Source organism: Loxodonta africana, chromosome 16, assembly GCF_030014295.1.
Source record: "Loxodonta africana isolate mLoxAfr1 chromosome 16, mLoxAfr1.hap2, whole genome shotgun sequence".
NCBI lineage: Eukaryota > Metazoa > Chordata > Mammalia > Proboscidea > Elephantidae > Loxodonta > Loxodonta africana.
Window position 1 is genome coordinate 69,511,413 of NC_087357.1, and position 13,239 is coordinate 69,524,651.

The 13,239-nt window shown below is 52.5% G+C and overlaps 1 protein-coding gene across 2 annotated transcripts in view; it reads left to right on the plus strand.

Annotated features, from left to right (window-relative positions):
* SLC29A3 (solute carrier family 29 member 3) overlaps window positions 1-11,998 on the plus strand; it is a 58,218-nt gene extending 46,220 nt beyond the window's left edge. The window contains exon 6 of one of the 2 annotated variants that reach the window (XM_010589203.3): window positions 1,176-11,997. In XM_010589203.3, the coding sequence (XP_010587505.1) occupies window positions 1,176-1,830 (655 nt within the window). In that variant the 3' untranslated portion in view covers window positions 1,831-11,997. Of the gene's footprint in view, window positions 1-1,175 lie in introns of both variants that reach the window. The other variant, XM_010589204.3, reaches the window with a different exon arrangement.
* The last annotated feature ends 1,241 nt before the right edge of the window (window positions 11,999-13,239 follow it).

The window sequence follows — 13,239 nt, forward strand, 5'->3', positions numbered from 1 at the left end:
TAATCCAGCCCTTCCTCCTCAGAAACCTGCCTTACAGAAATGCTGGGGGAAGTGTGCCAGGATTTAGGGTTAGGGAGATTCTAGGCGACATTATGTGTAGTAGCGAAAAGCAACGTAAATGTCCCTCAGTAGGGGAGCAGTTCAGCTGTATGTCCATACAGTGACACATTATGCCCCAACCCAACAGAGATTTAACGTCACATGTATGTGTACTCCTGTGAGGCAGTGGCCACAAGATACTGTTCCTCAGGCAATTACATGTATGTATTTTTTATTTATGTTTAATAGTTACGTCTGTCTGTAGGCCCCATTTCACTGTTCTGCTGCACAAAGTTTTACAATGTGTACAGTTTGATCCCATCTTTGTTTAAGAAACGTGGCAACGCGTGCACATGTGTTCCTGTGTGTCCTGTCTGCACGTGGGTGGAAGAGTATGCACCAGGTTGTTAATAGTTGGTACCAGGTAGGAGCACTGTAGGAGGTGGGCGTTGAGAGTTCCCTTTCTGCCCTAGCATTTCTCGTCTGTATCATTTAAGTTCATTGTATCAAACATGTTACTTTTATAATTTAAAATAAATTGTATTTTTAAATGCTATTTTATTCCCACCTCCCCCCTCCAAAACAAAACAAAAACAGGTGAGCCGGGCTGGAACCCAGGCTGGCTGTGTCGTGGTCAGTGCTGGTTTCCTCTATCCCTGCACCTGGCATGGCCACCACCACAGCACAGACTTTCGGCCAGTGTCAGGTAGGACTGTGCAGGCCTTCCTCTGGCCATCAGGTAATGGCATATGTCAACTCAGGGGTCCTGGGGCTGATGGGCCCTATGGCCTTACATGCTGGGCCTAACTAAAGGTTCTGTTTTGAATACCCACCCCGGCTGTGCTGACTCTGAGGTCCCCTCAGTTAGTCTTATACCTCTCGGTTTTCAGATGCTTGAGACCCAGAGAGGTCAAGTGACTTAGACAAGGTCACACAGCAAGGCAAAGTGACCCAAGTTTTTGTACTGGTCAGACTAGCAGGAATTAGAACTGACAATATTTGGTGTTAAGGGTATAGGGAAAAGGCACTTTTTTTAGGTTACTTATTTGCTCAACAAATACGTTTTGAAGGGAAATCCCAAGTGAGCCTGCTTTATGGCTAGCCCTCTGACCACTTACCTTCTCTCCTTCCCACAGGTACTACATGAGGCCTGCTCAGCCAGCCCATGTATTTTCTGGTGAAGAGGAGTGGCCCCAGGACTCTCCCAATCCCTCTTTGTTGGCCCCCAGGTCCAGTAACCCCCACATGCCACCCCTCCGCCCCATCCTGAAGACTACCGCTGGCCTGGGCTTCTGCATCGCCTACATCTTCCTCATCTCTGCCCTCATCTTCCCTGCCATCAACGCCAACATCGAGTCCCTCAACAAGGGATCAGGCTCACTGTGGACCACCAAGTTCTTCGTCCCCCTCACCACCTTCCTCATGTACAACTTCGCTGACCTGTGTGGCCGGCAGATCACAGCCTGGATCCAGGTGCCAGGGCCCAAAAGTAAGCTGCTCCCAGGGCTTGTGCTCCTCCGGACCTTCTTCATCCCCCTCTTCATGTTTTGCAACTACCAGCCCCGCGTGCACATGGAGGTGGTGGTCTTCACGTCTGACATCTACCCGGTCCTCTTCACCTCCCTGCTGGGGCTCAGCAATGGTTACCTCAGCACCCTGGCTCTCATGTACGGGCCGAAGATTGTGTCCAGGGAGCTAGCGGAGGCCACAGGGGTAGTGATGTCTGTTTACATGTGTTTGGGTTTGCTGCTTGGCTCAGCCTTCTCTGCCCTACTCGTGCACCTCATCTAGGGCAGCGGCCAGGGCATCAGGGCCACGTGACCCTTCGGAGCCTCTGTAAGGTGGCGAGGAAGTGCTGGCAGGGCTTGGGTGGCGTGGAAGAAGGGGCTGGAGCTTCATGGGTGCAGAAAGCAGAGCCCACCCAGGCCTCATCTCTGCCCGCAAGGAACGAATGAACCGTCTTATGACATTCCAGGCACTTTAACAGGACATTCCGGAGAATAGGACCAATGAAGACGCAGTTCCATAGTTACAAAGTGAGAGAATCACTTTCATAGCTGATTCTTAACATTCCACCCTTTATGGCTTCATGCTGGTTTCCAGCTCTTCTAAAATGTGTTGCCAGTGTCTGAGCACCACTGAGTTGTTACAGAGCCAGTGTCAAAACCCAACCACAGGCTTTTTGCACTCTCCCAGCCTCGCTCCTTCCATCTGACAGGAGGAAGCCAGAGAATTCTAGAATGGAGGTCCCCTTGGGATGGCCAGGCCCCAGGCCCAAGCCCTGAGCCTGTGCAGACCCCGACATGCTGCTTCTGAGACACTACCCACTAACCAGACTGGAAAACCCAGAAAGACAGGACTTCCAGGGATCTTTCATTCCATAAACATGGTCTCTGGAGGGCCTCCCTGCCCCAGGGACAGAGTGCACAGGGCCTGCGGCCTGTGGCTTGGGTCAGAGAGGGGGTCTTTCGATGTTCATGTTTACAACATGTCAAGGCCATTGGTTCAAGGGCATAATAAATCCCTGGGTATTTGATAAGAACCTTGTTGGTGTACTAGTCAGGAAACAGAAGCATACTCCATTTGAGTCATTCGAGGATTCTTTAAGAGAAGGTATAGGAAACCCAAGGTGCACTATATTCCGGAACGGGCAACAGTGAAGTAGTGAGGGCCTGATGGGTAAGGAAAGGAGTCGTTCTAGAACCTGGAGATGTGACCTTGGCCTGGAGTAGGGGGCATGCCCAGCCTGCAGGGACCCTCAGGCGGGAGCTGAGGAAATGCATTCCCTCTCTTCCTCCCTCTGTCCTCTCCTCTGTGTTCCCTGTAGACTGAGCCACAGCCAAGGAGCAGGCTGAGTGGGTGGAGAGAGGACCTAGACGGGCAATGGAAGGCGACCGGCCCAGGGTCCCATCCAGAATGGGGCCAGCGAGCCCCTTCAGTGACCTGTTTTTTACCAAAGTCAGTAAGTGCTGTGAAACTGGTCAGCAGAATTGGCTGTGGTTTTGTCCTGGTTTGCTTTGGGTGGTTGTGTTTTGATGTTGTTGCTTCAAAGGACACCCCCAGGGTTCCGTTTCCCCACCCGGGGAGACACATTTACAATACCTGACATGAATCCTAATTTATATATTAGGTTCCTCGAAGGCCCCTCCTACAAGGCTGTTCCTTGGGGGAGCAGGCTGACTTGGGAATCAGAGAGAGAACAGAACTCCCTCAGACCAGGAGTTCCTTCTCAAGAACCATGCAGAAAGAAGAGCTTGCCCAGAAGAAGTGGCAGCCACGAGAGCACAAGTTGGCTGTGTCTGTCCAGCGTGCAGGCTCGGTGGGCTCCAGCAGCAGCCGATGGCACCGGGAAGCTGTCAGTAATCTACCCAGCGGCGGCAGCTTATATTCCCCGCCTGTCTCAGTCTACTACACAATGCTTTTTTGGCCAGAGAATTGAGGAGGACACCCTTGAGAGGTTTTCTGAAACTCGATACCTTCTCCCCTGAGCTTTTTTCACCCTGACTTTAATGATGTGGATGATGGCGGGGATTGCCTTGTTGGTGACTCATCGCAACCTCGGGTGCTTCAGAAATGGGCAGTGTTGTTGGTTTGAAAGCAAAACAGCAGTCTCTGAGAGCCCAGATGGGGTGGCCCTGGAGCTGACGCAAAGGAGTGGTGAGGGGTCTTGCAAGCTCTGTTGAAGAGGGGATAGCGTTCAGAAGAAGTAGGGGAGGAGGCGCCCTGTTGGTGAAATGATTTGAAATGAGCACGGAGTGAAGGGGAAGGGGGTGATGACGCAGTGTAGGGGTGCTGATGATGGACGAAATCAGCAGTGCCAGCTTCACTGTGCAGGGGCTGGCTGCTTGGCAGGGAAGGGGGATGAGCCAGGCCTTTGCCCACTCCTTCACTCGCCTTGGTGGGCATTTCACAAAGGATCACTCCCTCTCAGAGGAGGAGGAAGGGAAATTACGCCTCTCCAGGGAGAGGGGCAGATGGTGGCTTCTTCAGGTGTCCTTGCCTCATGACAGCAGCTCCTGGGGCTTGGCTGTTCTACGTCTCAAGTCTCCTGTGCTCCCAGCAGGCGTGTGGAAGCAGCCCACATGCTTTGGGGGGAACAGAACTTGCTGAAGAAAAGGTGATTCTGAAGACTTACCGTCAGTGAGGGGGTACTGGGGGGTCCCTGAGAAGTTGCCTTTGTCTAATAATTTTCTTTGATTTAATCCCAAGTGGCAGTGTCTTTTAGTGCATATTCTAGTATATTTCCAGACCATCCACATTTTCATTTTCCTAATTTTATTCAATAAAGCAACCCAGAGGCAACCAAACTAGGTGGCTGTTCAACTAGTGGATGACAGGGACTTCTAAGACAATGTTTGCGCCTACATGCACGGGGACGTGAGGGGGTGTGACCAGGGCAGGTATTACTAGCAAAGGCTTCAGCTGCCTTCTACCCAGGACTCTACGGAGGAGACGTGATGCAGGAGGAGGTCCCTGCAGGACCATGGCTTCTGGGAAGACTTAATGCTTTTATGGAGAACTCTAAGTAGAAGGAAGGGGGACAAACATAACTTGAGATACCTATTCCAGTGTTTATTTCAACACTCTGGGCTCCCTGAGTGAAAGCATCTCGTGTCTATGGTACCATCATCACTTCCTTGGTGGCAGCACTGTCAGTGCCAGTTTTGCCCATGGTCTGAGTCACTGCTGCCCACACCCACTGGCTGAGTCACCCACTGCCCCACATCCCAGTTCCCAGTCCAGCCCTGACCCAGGCAGGATCCCAGAAGGCCTTTCAGCACACACTCCCCTGCTCCCCTATAGGTAGACATTGGGATCAGGCACATGGCCACAGACCTAGGATCCAGGGCAGCCTTCCCACCATGCTGCCTCAATCCCTGGACCAGTAATACTGCCCTGTGCCAGCTTTACATGCATTATATCCCTCATCTGTAGATGAACATAAGAACATGGTGAGGTTGAGTAACTTACCCAAGGTCACTCAGGAATCAAACCTAGGTCTGCCTAAACTCAGAAGTCGTTGTCCATGCTGCCTTCTTGGTTGAGCCCTGACCCTTTCCTTGGTTCTTGGCACCTGTCACCCCTATTCCGTGCTCCGTGGTCTGGCTGGAGTCTTGTGGCAAACAGATGATGGATTACCCAGAATTCCGGCACCGACCTTGGACTATGTTGACCTGTTCAGGGTAGCTGCCTGCTGGACTGGGCCCCCATGGACCCTGACCCTGTGCCTACCGTCTTCAGCACAGGATCTTGGGCTGTTGACAGGCCCTGCCATTTGCCCAGTCTAGTCCAGTCCCCCAGCCCCTCCTAGTCCCACCATCCTCTTCCTCCCCTATGCCAGCCCCTGCTGCTCAGGTGCCTGTGTATGTGGACCTGTGTTGGGACAGCAGGCATGTAGGTAGGGCATAGAACATAGTTTAGGGGGTCAGGAAGTCTTGCCCCCAGCCCCATCAGGCACTGGCTGTGTGTCACTTAATCTTCCGGAGTCACACTTCCTCAACTGTAAAATGAGGATAATGGTTAAGTACCAGAGTTGTGACTGTCTGCTGTGCCACTGAGCCAGCCCATCACACCCGGTCACGCCCACGCACCAGCACACAGATCCACAGACTGCACCAGGGTTCAGGCCTATGGAGCAGGATGACTCAGGACACGTCCACACCCTCGGCCCCCACCCATGGTTCAGCCACTCAGGAAGGTGAAGGCAGCCTCAACCTGAAATAACAGCTGGCTGCTGGGGCTGAGACCCTAAAGGAGAGTGACCAAGATGGCCATACTCTGCCCCCACAACAGGCTCCAGCCAGCTGACCCACTGGCCCTGCCTGGGGGCCTGGCTGTACCCCACTGACAACAGTTTCTACCCTGGCCTGGAATTTAGAGGGAGCTCTGGGCCATAGCTTGGAATAGAAGAATACAGACACAGCCTCCAGTCACCCAAACCGAGGTTTGAATTCTGGTCCTGCCAACTAGCTGTGTCACTTTGGCCAAGTCTTGCTGGAACCCTCTTTTCTCTTCTCTAAAATGGAAAACCTCCCAGGGCTGTTGTAAGGATAAAAGTGGCCTCAGTATTCAATGTAAAAGTATCTGGCACATAGTACCAAAAACCAAACCCACTGCCGTCAAGTCGGTTCGTTTCTTGCACTTTTTGCTGCCACCTGGACAGTTTGCTGTGATGTCAAAAGCCTTCCTGTGGCAGATTGTGCCCTCTACCCCTGACCCCACGCTGTCTATCTTCTCCAGTTTTGACCCCCGTTGTTTGATGGTCAAGCCCCCAGCCTGGGTCTGCCTACCAGTCAGGGTCAGGAGACACTAGGCAGAAAGCTGGAAACCCAAAATACTAGACCAAGTGCACTCTGACCTTTGGCCAAGCCACTGCACTTTTTCCCTCTAAGCCTCAGCTAGAAAAACAAGCAGCCAACACCTATCCTACCTCCATCATAATACACGTGGATGCCCTCTGGAAAATGGTCATGTCGGAAAATGGTCCCGAGAGCCTGGGCTGGAGCCAGACTGGCTAGGTTTGAATCCTGACTCACCACTTCCTGGTACATGACCATGGTCCAGGTTAACCTCTGCCTCCGTGTTCTTACTCGGGCCTCATATGTGGTTATTGTGTGCAATAAATGACGTATTGGCAGTGCATAGAAAGTATTTATAATTGAGCATGGTACATAATCCATGGTAATTACCAGCTTCTGGGAGGCTGTGTGCTTCAGACCTTTCTGGTCTACCCGACTCTCCACTGTCAGTACATCACCCTCATTTCCCTTCCTTACTAGGTTCTGGGCTTGCCCCCTGAGCCCAGAACACACATTCAGCTGCTGGGTCTGTCTTAACATTCAGATGCTTTCCTTCTCTCCTCACCTACCTGCCTTGCCTACTTGCCTTTGATGGAGGCAGCCGGAAAAGCATTTCTTGCAGATGTGCCTCAGTTTCCTTATCTGTAAAATGGACGGCTTACATAGTGCCTACCTCCCAGGGTTGTTGTGGAAATTAAATGCACTAATCCTTATAAAGCTATGTGCCAGTGCCTGGAATGTAATAAGCTCCTCACACCTGTTACATTACTACTTCTCCTCCCCACCGCCCTGTGAGGCTGGCAGGTCAGGAGTTGTCCTCATCGTTTTTTAGATGAGGCAGAATGGCAGAGAACGTAACTCAGTTACTGAGGCTCAGGCTGCCAACGGCAGATCCCCTGACTCTGCAGTGAAATAGCTGCAGACGGGAAGTCTGCACGATGCTCTCAGAGGTCCACTTCTCCTGCTGGTGGGAGGGTCCCCTTTAGAGAAATGAGAATAACCAGCTCGGCCAACAGTTTCAGTCCTGAGGATCAGTCCCAGGACGCTGGATGCAGGAGGTGGCTTCAGACTGAATGAGTCAGAGAGCCACCCAGCTGAGGGGCCTGACACCGGCCTGCTGGCACCTCCACGAGGGCCCTCCTGAGGTCGCCCTGTCTCATTTGATTTCTGGTGCACAGTCACTGTGAGAAGTGCTGCTTATTGGGCACCACTCCAGGACAGGCATGTGCCAAGCATGCGGGTGCGTAATCTTACACAATCCATTCAGCCGCATTATGAGGAAGTAGTAGTATCCCCATTTTAGAGACGCCGAAACGAAGACTCAGACACACAGCTGCTAAGTGGCAGAGCTGAGATTGAAGCCCAGGTCTGGCTGACTCCAGGCCTCGGGCCCCACAGCAGCAGTCCTCATCAGCCTCACCTGACGTGCTCGGTACCCGCAGACTGCTGTGCCCACCCCCAGGGTTTGAAAGTCCCAGGTAGAACGCATGCTGCTGGTCAGGGAAGCCCGCTTCAAGCACCACTGTGCTGGAGCACCAAGGACTGGTTGGGAGAGAGAGGGCCCAGGAGGGAGTCATTAGAGGACCTAACGCACGGTGAACACTTGCTCCACCTTCCTTACAAATGTGCGCAGCCTCAGGGCAGAGCCTCTGCATTTTAAGTGCCAGACTCATCTTCTCCACCAACCCCCAAGGGTGGCACCCAGTGGCTTTACTCCTCATTCCATCTTTCCCACCTGCTCTCTTCAGCCCAACACCGTAAAGTCACAGAAGGGAGAGAGGAGGGAGGGAGTGAGAAAGGAAGGGGCCCAGGGCATGTCTGCCTCAGCCCATGGCTAGGAGATGACAAACTGGAAGGAGTCCGGGTCTCACCTCCTCCCAGGCCCTCCTCCAGCTGGGGAGCAGCAGGGTAGGGTGCGGGGCTGCCTCCTGCCAGGGGCGGAGTCACACCTTGTACCTGCTCTTGAGCTCATTAGCTGTTGAGGTGGTGGTAAATGTTTTTCATTTTGCTGAGTCTTTGCTGAGACTCAAAAAGGGAAATGAGCCATTACCAAACAGCAAAGCTTTTTGAAACAGAAATTCAATCGACTGCATTTTCTCATAACATTTTTTGAGCTAAGAATGCAGAGGTCTGGCCTTGCTTTATCAAAATTGTCTTTGAGAGTTGTCTCAGGCTTGCCTTCTGCTTGCAAAGTTCTGGGAGAAAGGAATAGGAGAGGTTAGATGCTAAAATGTGCCAGGCTGGTTAATGCCACACCAGATGGTATTTAGTGGCTGGTCCCTGGCTTGTTGTTGAGGATGTTGGGGACTTTCCCTTTCCTTGCCTTTTGTGGTTAAGACCCTCAGCCTTTGCCCTGTGGGGTAAGAATCGGCTTCCCCAATTCTTGAACTAGGGGGAGCCAGGCCAGAGGGCTTAGAAACAGGGGTCAGGGCCTGAGTTTGTCTGACTTTGGGCCAGTCGCTAACTTTTCTGAGCCTGTGTTCTCATCTGTGGGGATATCGATCTTGCATACTCAGAGTTCTGAGGTCAGAGTGCCTTGTAAACTGCACAGGTGTACAAAATATTAGCTATTGTTATTATCATTATACTGCCCTTAAACCCATTTGCACCCTATTCCAACAGGCAAAGAATCTACATGACCAAGGGAACATTACAGCCTAGAGCCCTCGCCCTCTCCCCCTCTTCTGGACCATGCTCTGAGTACCTGGGACTGCTGAATTCCTTGCCCCGATGGGCCCGAGGCCACTCCAGGGCCTGAGCAGACCCTTTCCTAGGTCCATCCTCCCAAGGCAGACGGCTCAAGACACTCCTAGCCTCCAGTAGTGGCCGTGTGCACGTGATGCAGGCAGTTTAGACATGTGAGTTGCATTGTTCATACTTGTGCACAACCTCTAGGCTGTGCACCATCACATTCCAGAGCAGAACTCTGAGGGGTCGGAGGATTCTAGATTGAAGCCTGGCCTTCCAGGCTGTTATAAAGCTGTATGTGTCAAGGCAGAAGGAGGAACATATTCTAAGAGTTTGTTACTTGATTTATAACTTTTACATACTCAGACACGTGGTATACGGGCCTCCGTTTGTACTCTTGCCCTAGGCCCCACCAATGTTAGGAGCAGGGCTCCTTTGTTACCAGAAGACTGAATTTCCACTTTCCCCTATTTAAGCCAGACAGACCTCTTATTTCCCTCCTCGGTCTTTCTAAATTCGCAAAGCTATGCCTTATTAGGGAATGTGGCTAGGTTTAGTAGAGATCGGTGGCAATTCTAAGGCCTCTCTTTCTTTTCTCCCTTAAACCATTTCTCATTCCCTAAGGACTCACAGGGAAGACCACAGCAGGGACCAAGGGTCCTCCCTGGTCAATGGCCCTCCTCTTCTTTGTCTCCCGGCAGTGGGGGTTTGTGCTACTTCAGGGTAAGATCGAGCTCCATCCTGCTGCTGCTGTGGTAACCCTAAGCCATGGGGACCAGATGATACTTAGAGAAGCCGTGTTTCCATCCGGGTCAGGAGGCCAGACCCTGGAAGCCTGGATTTCTGTGTAGGGAGCAACTACAGGAAGAGTGGTGCTGCCTGTTCCTCCCTCATCTCCATCCTGGAAGAGCACAGGGCCTCAGCTGGCAGAGGGGCAAACTCGGTTGGTTGAAGGTAACAGCCAGCCACTTCACCAAGATCATCCCATGAGTTGGGGCCCTTTCTGGGGGTAGAACCTGGATCTCCTAACTCTTCCTTAGACTGCTGCTGATGGCAACACTGTCCACACTTTGCTGCACATAAAACCCTTTACCCATCTCTCCTTCCCACTCAGATACCATCTGGCAGTGCAGACTCTGATCCAGAGGTGGGGTTGCTTGCCTCTGTGAGTTAAGCCCCATCCCCATCCCAGAAGGTTAATATAGGAATAGTTGCTCCTCCCTAGCCCCCAACTGGGCTCCTGGGGTCCTGGGAAGAGGCAGCAGCTGTGGAGGAACAGCTTTGGGTGCGCATCCCCTTCTGCTGAATGGCTGCTCATCTCACGTGTGCCCAAGATGGCTGCAGTGTGGAGGGGAGTGGGGGGAGGCTCGCACTTACCCTGGAGACCCTAAAAGAATCCGAGCAAATGCTAGATATGAGACATGAGCACTAAATCAGGCTCCAAATATAGAAAAGATCTACCGGTACTGAGCTGGGTGATGTTGGGTGCTACTGGGCAGGGCATGAGACAACGCAGAACTTCAGCATGTGGAAGTTCTTCCCTTTTCAATTGCTTCTATCCTGATTACGCACAAGAGAGTTTCAGTTTTGCGTTTGAACATCTTCAATGCCCCACTAAAACTTGCTACTCTGCCTTTGCAACAAAAAGAGGATCAGGCCTCAGTTCAAGGTCTTGCCCAGTAGGATTGAGAACGTTTTGTTTCCATTTGTATTTCTTTTTATGGTTTCTTAACTTCTCCTTATGACAAATGTTACTATAAAGTTTGCTTCATTTAAAGAAGAAAATTAAATAAAAAATATACAGGTGGTACTTGGGTGTGGTGAATATCATTCAAGTTTAGCACTGTATAGGCAGGGAAGCTGAGACCCAGGTAAAAAAGGCCCCAAAGCCCAGAATGGGCAAGTGTCTGGGATGTTTAGAAAGAACCTAGATAGCTGTCTGCCCTGAAAACCACAGTCTTCTGCTTGAAGGTGAACTGGGTAAAGTCCTTTCTAACTTCAGGCTCCCCATTATCTCCTTTTGGGATTGGTGTTTCATTATTTCCATTTTGGCTAAGAAAAATTAGAACTTGTCCCCTTTAAACTCAGGGCAGAAACCTGACCATTTCTCAGAGGCAACAGGCTCCAGACTTGGCCACGGAGTTAGCCATAACTGGTAGAGGAAAGAGAAGTGCAAGTAGAAGTAGAAGACAACGTCACAGTGCCAGGAATACTTTTAAGGACTTGAAACCTTGGGGAGAAGCAGAGATGTCTTCCAGATTGCCCCTGTCCTAGTGCACACAGCAGCACGTCCTTAACAAAGTCCTGGAGTCACACTCCAAAGGCCACTCTCCGATGTTGATATGACTTGCCACATGCTCACCAACCTTGAGCACGTAGTAGGTGTCAGGCACCTGGCTAAGCCCTTTACGTCCTCTCCTCAATCCTCACAAGAAGCCTGTAAGTTAAAGTCACCGGCCCTGGAGTCACACTCACACCAGCTGGGGTGGAAATCTGGCTCTCTCGCCTAGCATGCTATGTGACGTTACCAAACCAAATCCGCTGCCGTAGAGTTGACACCGACTCACAGCAGCCTAGCAAGGCAGAGAACTGCCCCAGAGGGTTTCCAAGGAGCAGCTGGTGGATTCAAACCGCTGACCTTTGGCTAGCAGCCGAGTTCTTATCCACTACACCGCCAGGGCACCATGTGAAGGTTAGTGCAAATTAAATTCCCTCCCTGAGCCTCAGTTTCCTAATCTCTAAAACGAGGACAACATTACACCTCTGAAGACAGTAAGGTTTCAGTGGAACGCTTACGAAGGTTAGGAAGTAAGCAATCAGCAGCCATGTTACTTATTATTCACTACTGGGGAAAGCGATACCAGGGAGGCAAAGAAGCTTCTGGAGGTCCTGCGGCCCCAGGTCACCAAGCCAGGCCGGGCCGGCCTGATTGATTGGCGGGCCCGGGGCTGCCTCGCCCACCCCCTCAGGGCCCGGAGCGGAGGTGGCGGCAGGGGCTGCGCGCCAGGGGCCCCGGGCGTCCCGCGGGTCGTCTGAGCTTCCCGCCCCGCCGTCTTCGGGGACTCAGCTCCGTCCTCCCGGGCCTCGCACTGGCCACTGGCTCCGACGGCAACGACACGTGGCTTCAGGCCCCGCCATGCCCGCGGCCAGGCGGCCTACCGACCCTCAGCCGCAAGGCCGTCCCGCCCAGTGCCGTGCGGCGATGCCGGGAGGGCTGCGTTCACTTACGGCGGCACAGCTCCCGACGCCGCAATCGCAGCGCCCGCCAACGCCTCTCTGGCCCGGCATCCACCGCACGGACCGAAACGGACGGCGAAGGCCAGCTTCCGGGCCGCCCGGGGCGCTCCAGAGCGGCCGCCACAGCCGCGGGGCATGCCGGGAGCCGGCCTCCACAGCCAACCCGGAGCGGGGGCGGGCGGTGGTTACCTGGCAACGGGGCGGGCGCCCAGGTGAGGAGGCGGGGCCAGGGAGGGAGGGCGAGCAGGGACGGAGGCAGAAGGTGGGAGCCCGCCAATCCCTGAGGAGCCTCGCTTTCCCCCCTGTACCCAGTTCCCTCACTTGCACCTGGACTCGGAGGAAAGGGAAGGTCATCAAGGCAGTGATGAAAAACAAGAACAAATAAAGAACTAATAATGACGTTGTTGTTGTGTCCCCGTTGAATGGATTCCGACCCAGCGACCTTACAGGACACAGTAGAACTGCCCCACAGGATTCCCTAGGCTGTAATCCTTAGCGGAGAAGAAGGATCTCCAGGTCTTTTTCCTGCGGAGCCGCTGTGTGGGTTTGAACCACCAGCATTTCAGTTAGCAGGTTGCGACATCAGGGCTCCTCCCATAACAATTACAGCCGAGAAAACCCTATAGGGCAGTTCTACTCAGTAACACATGGGGTCAGTATGAGTCATAACTCATACTGGACTCCACGGCCATGGGTTTGGTTTTTTTAGTTTTAGGATGGGCCTGGCTCTTTACAAGCATTCTCTCATTTTTTCCTCATTGTTCTTGTAAGGAAAATATGATTGCTCTCTCCAGTTTCTACATCAGTAAACCAAGGTTTAGACAGATTAACCATCTTCCCAAACTAACTCAGCTAGGGAGTAGCAGAGCTGGAATTTGAACCCAGGTGGCCTGTGTTCTTAACCAGTCAAGCAGTGAGCATTCCTTTCAATTCAGCAAACGTAAGTCTGCGCTCTTACTAGGCCCTGCAAGTGTTC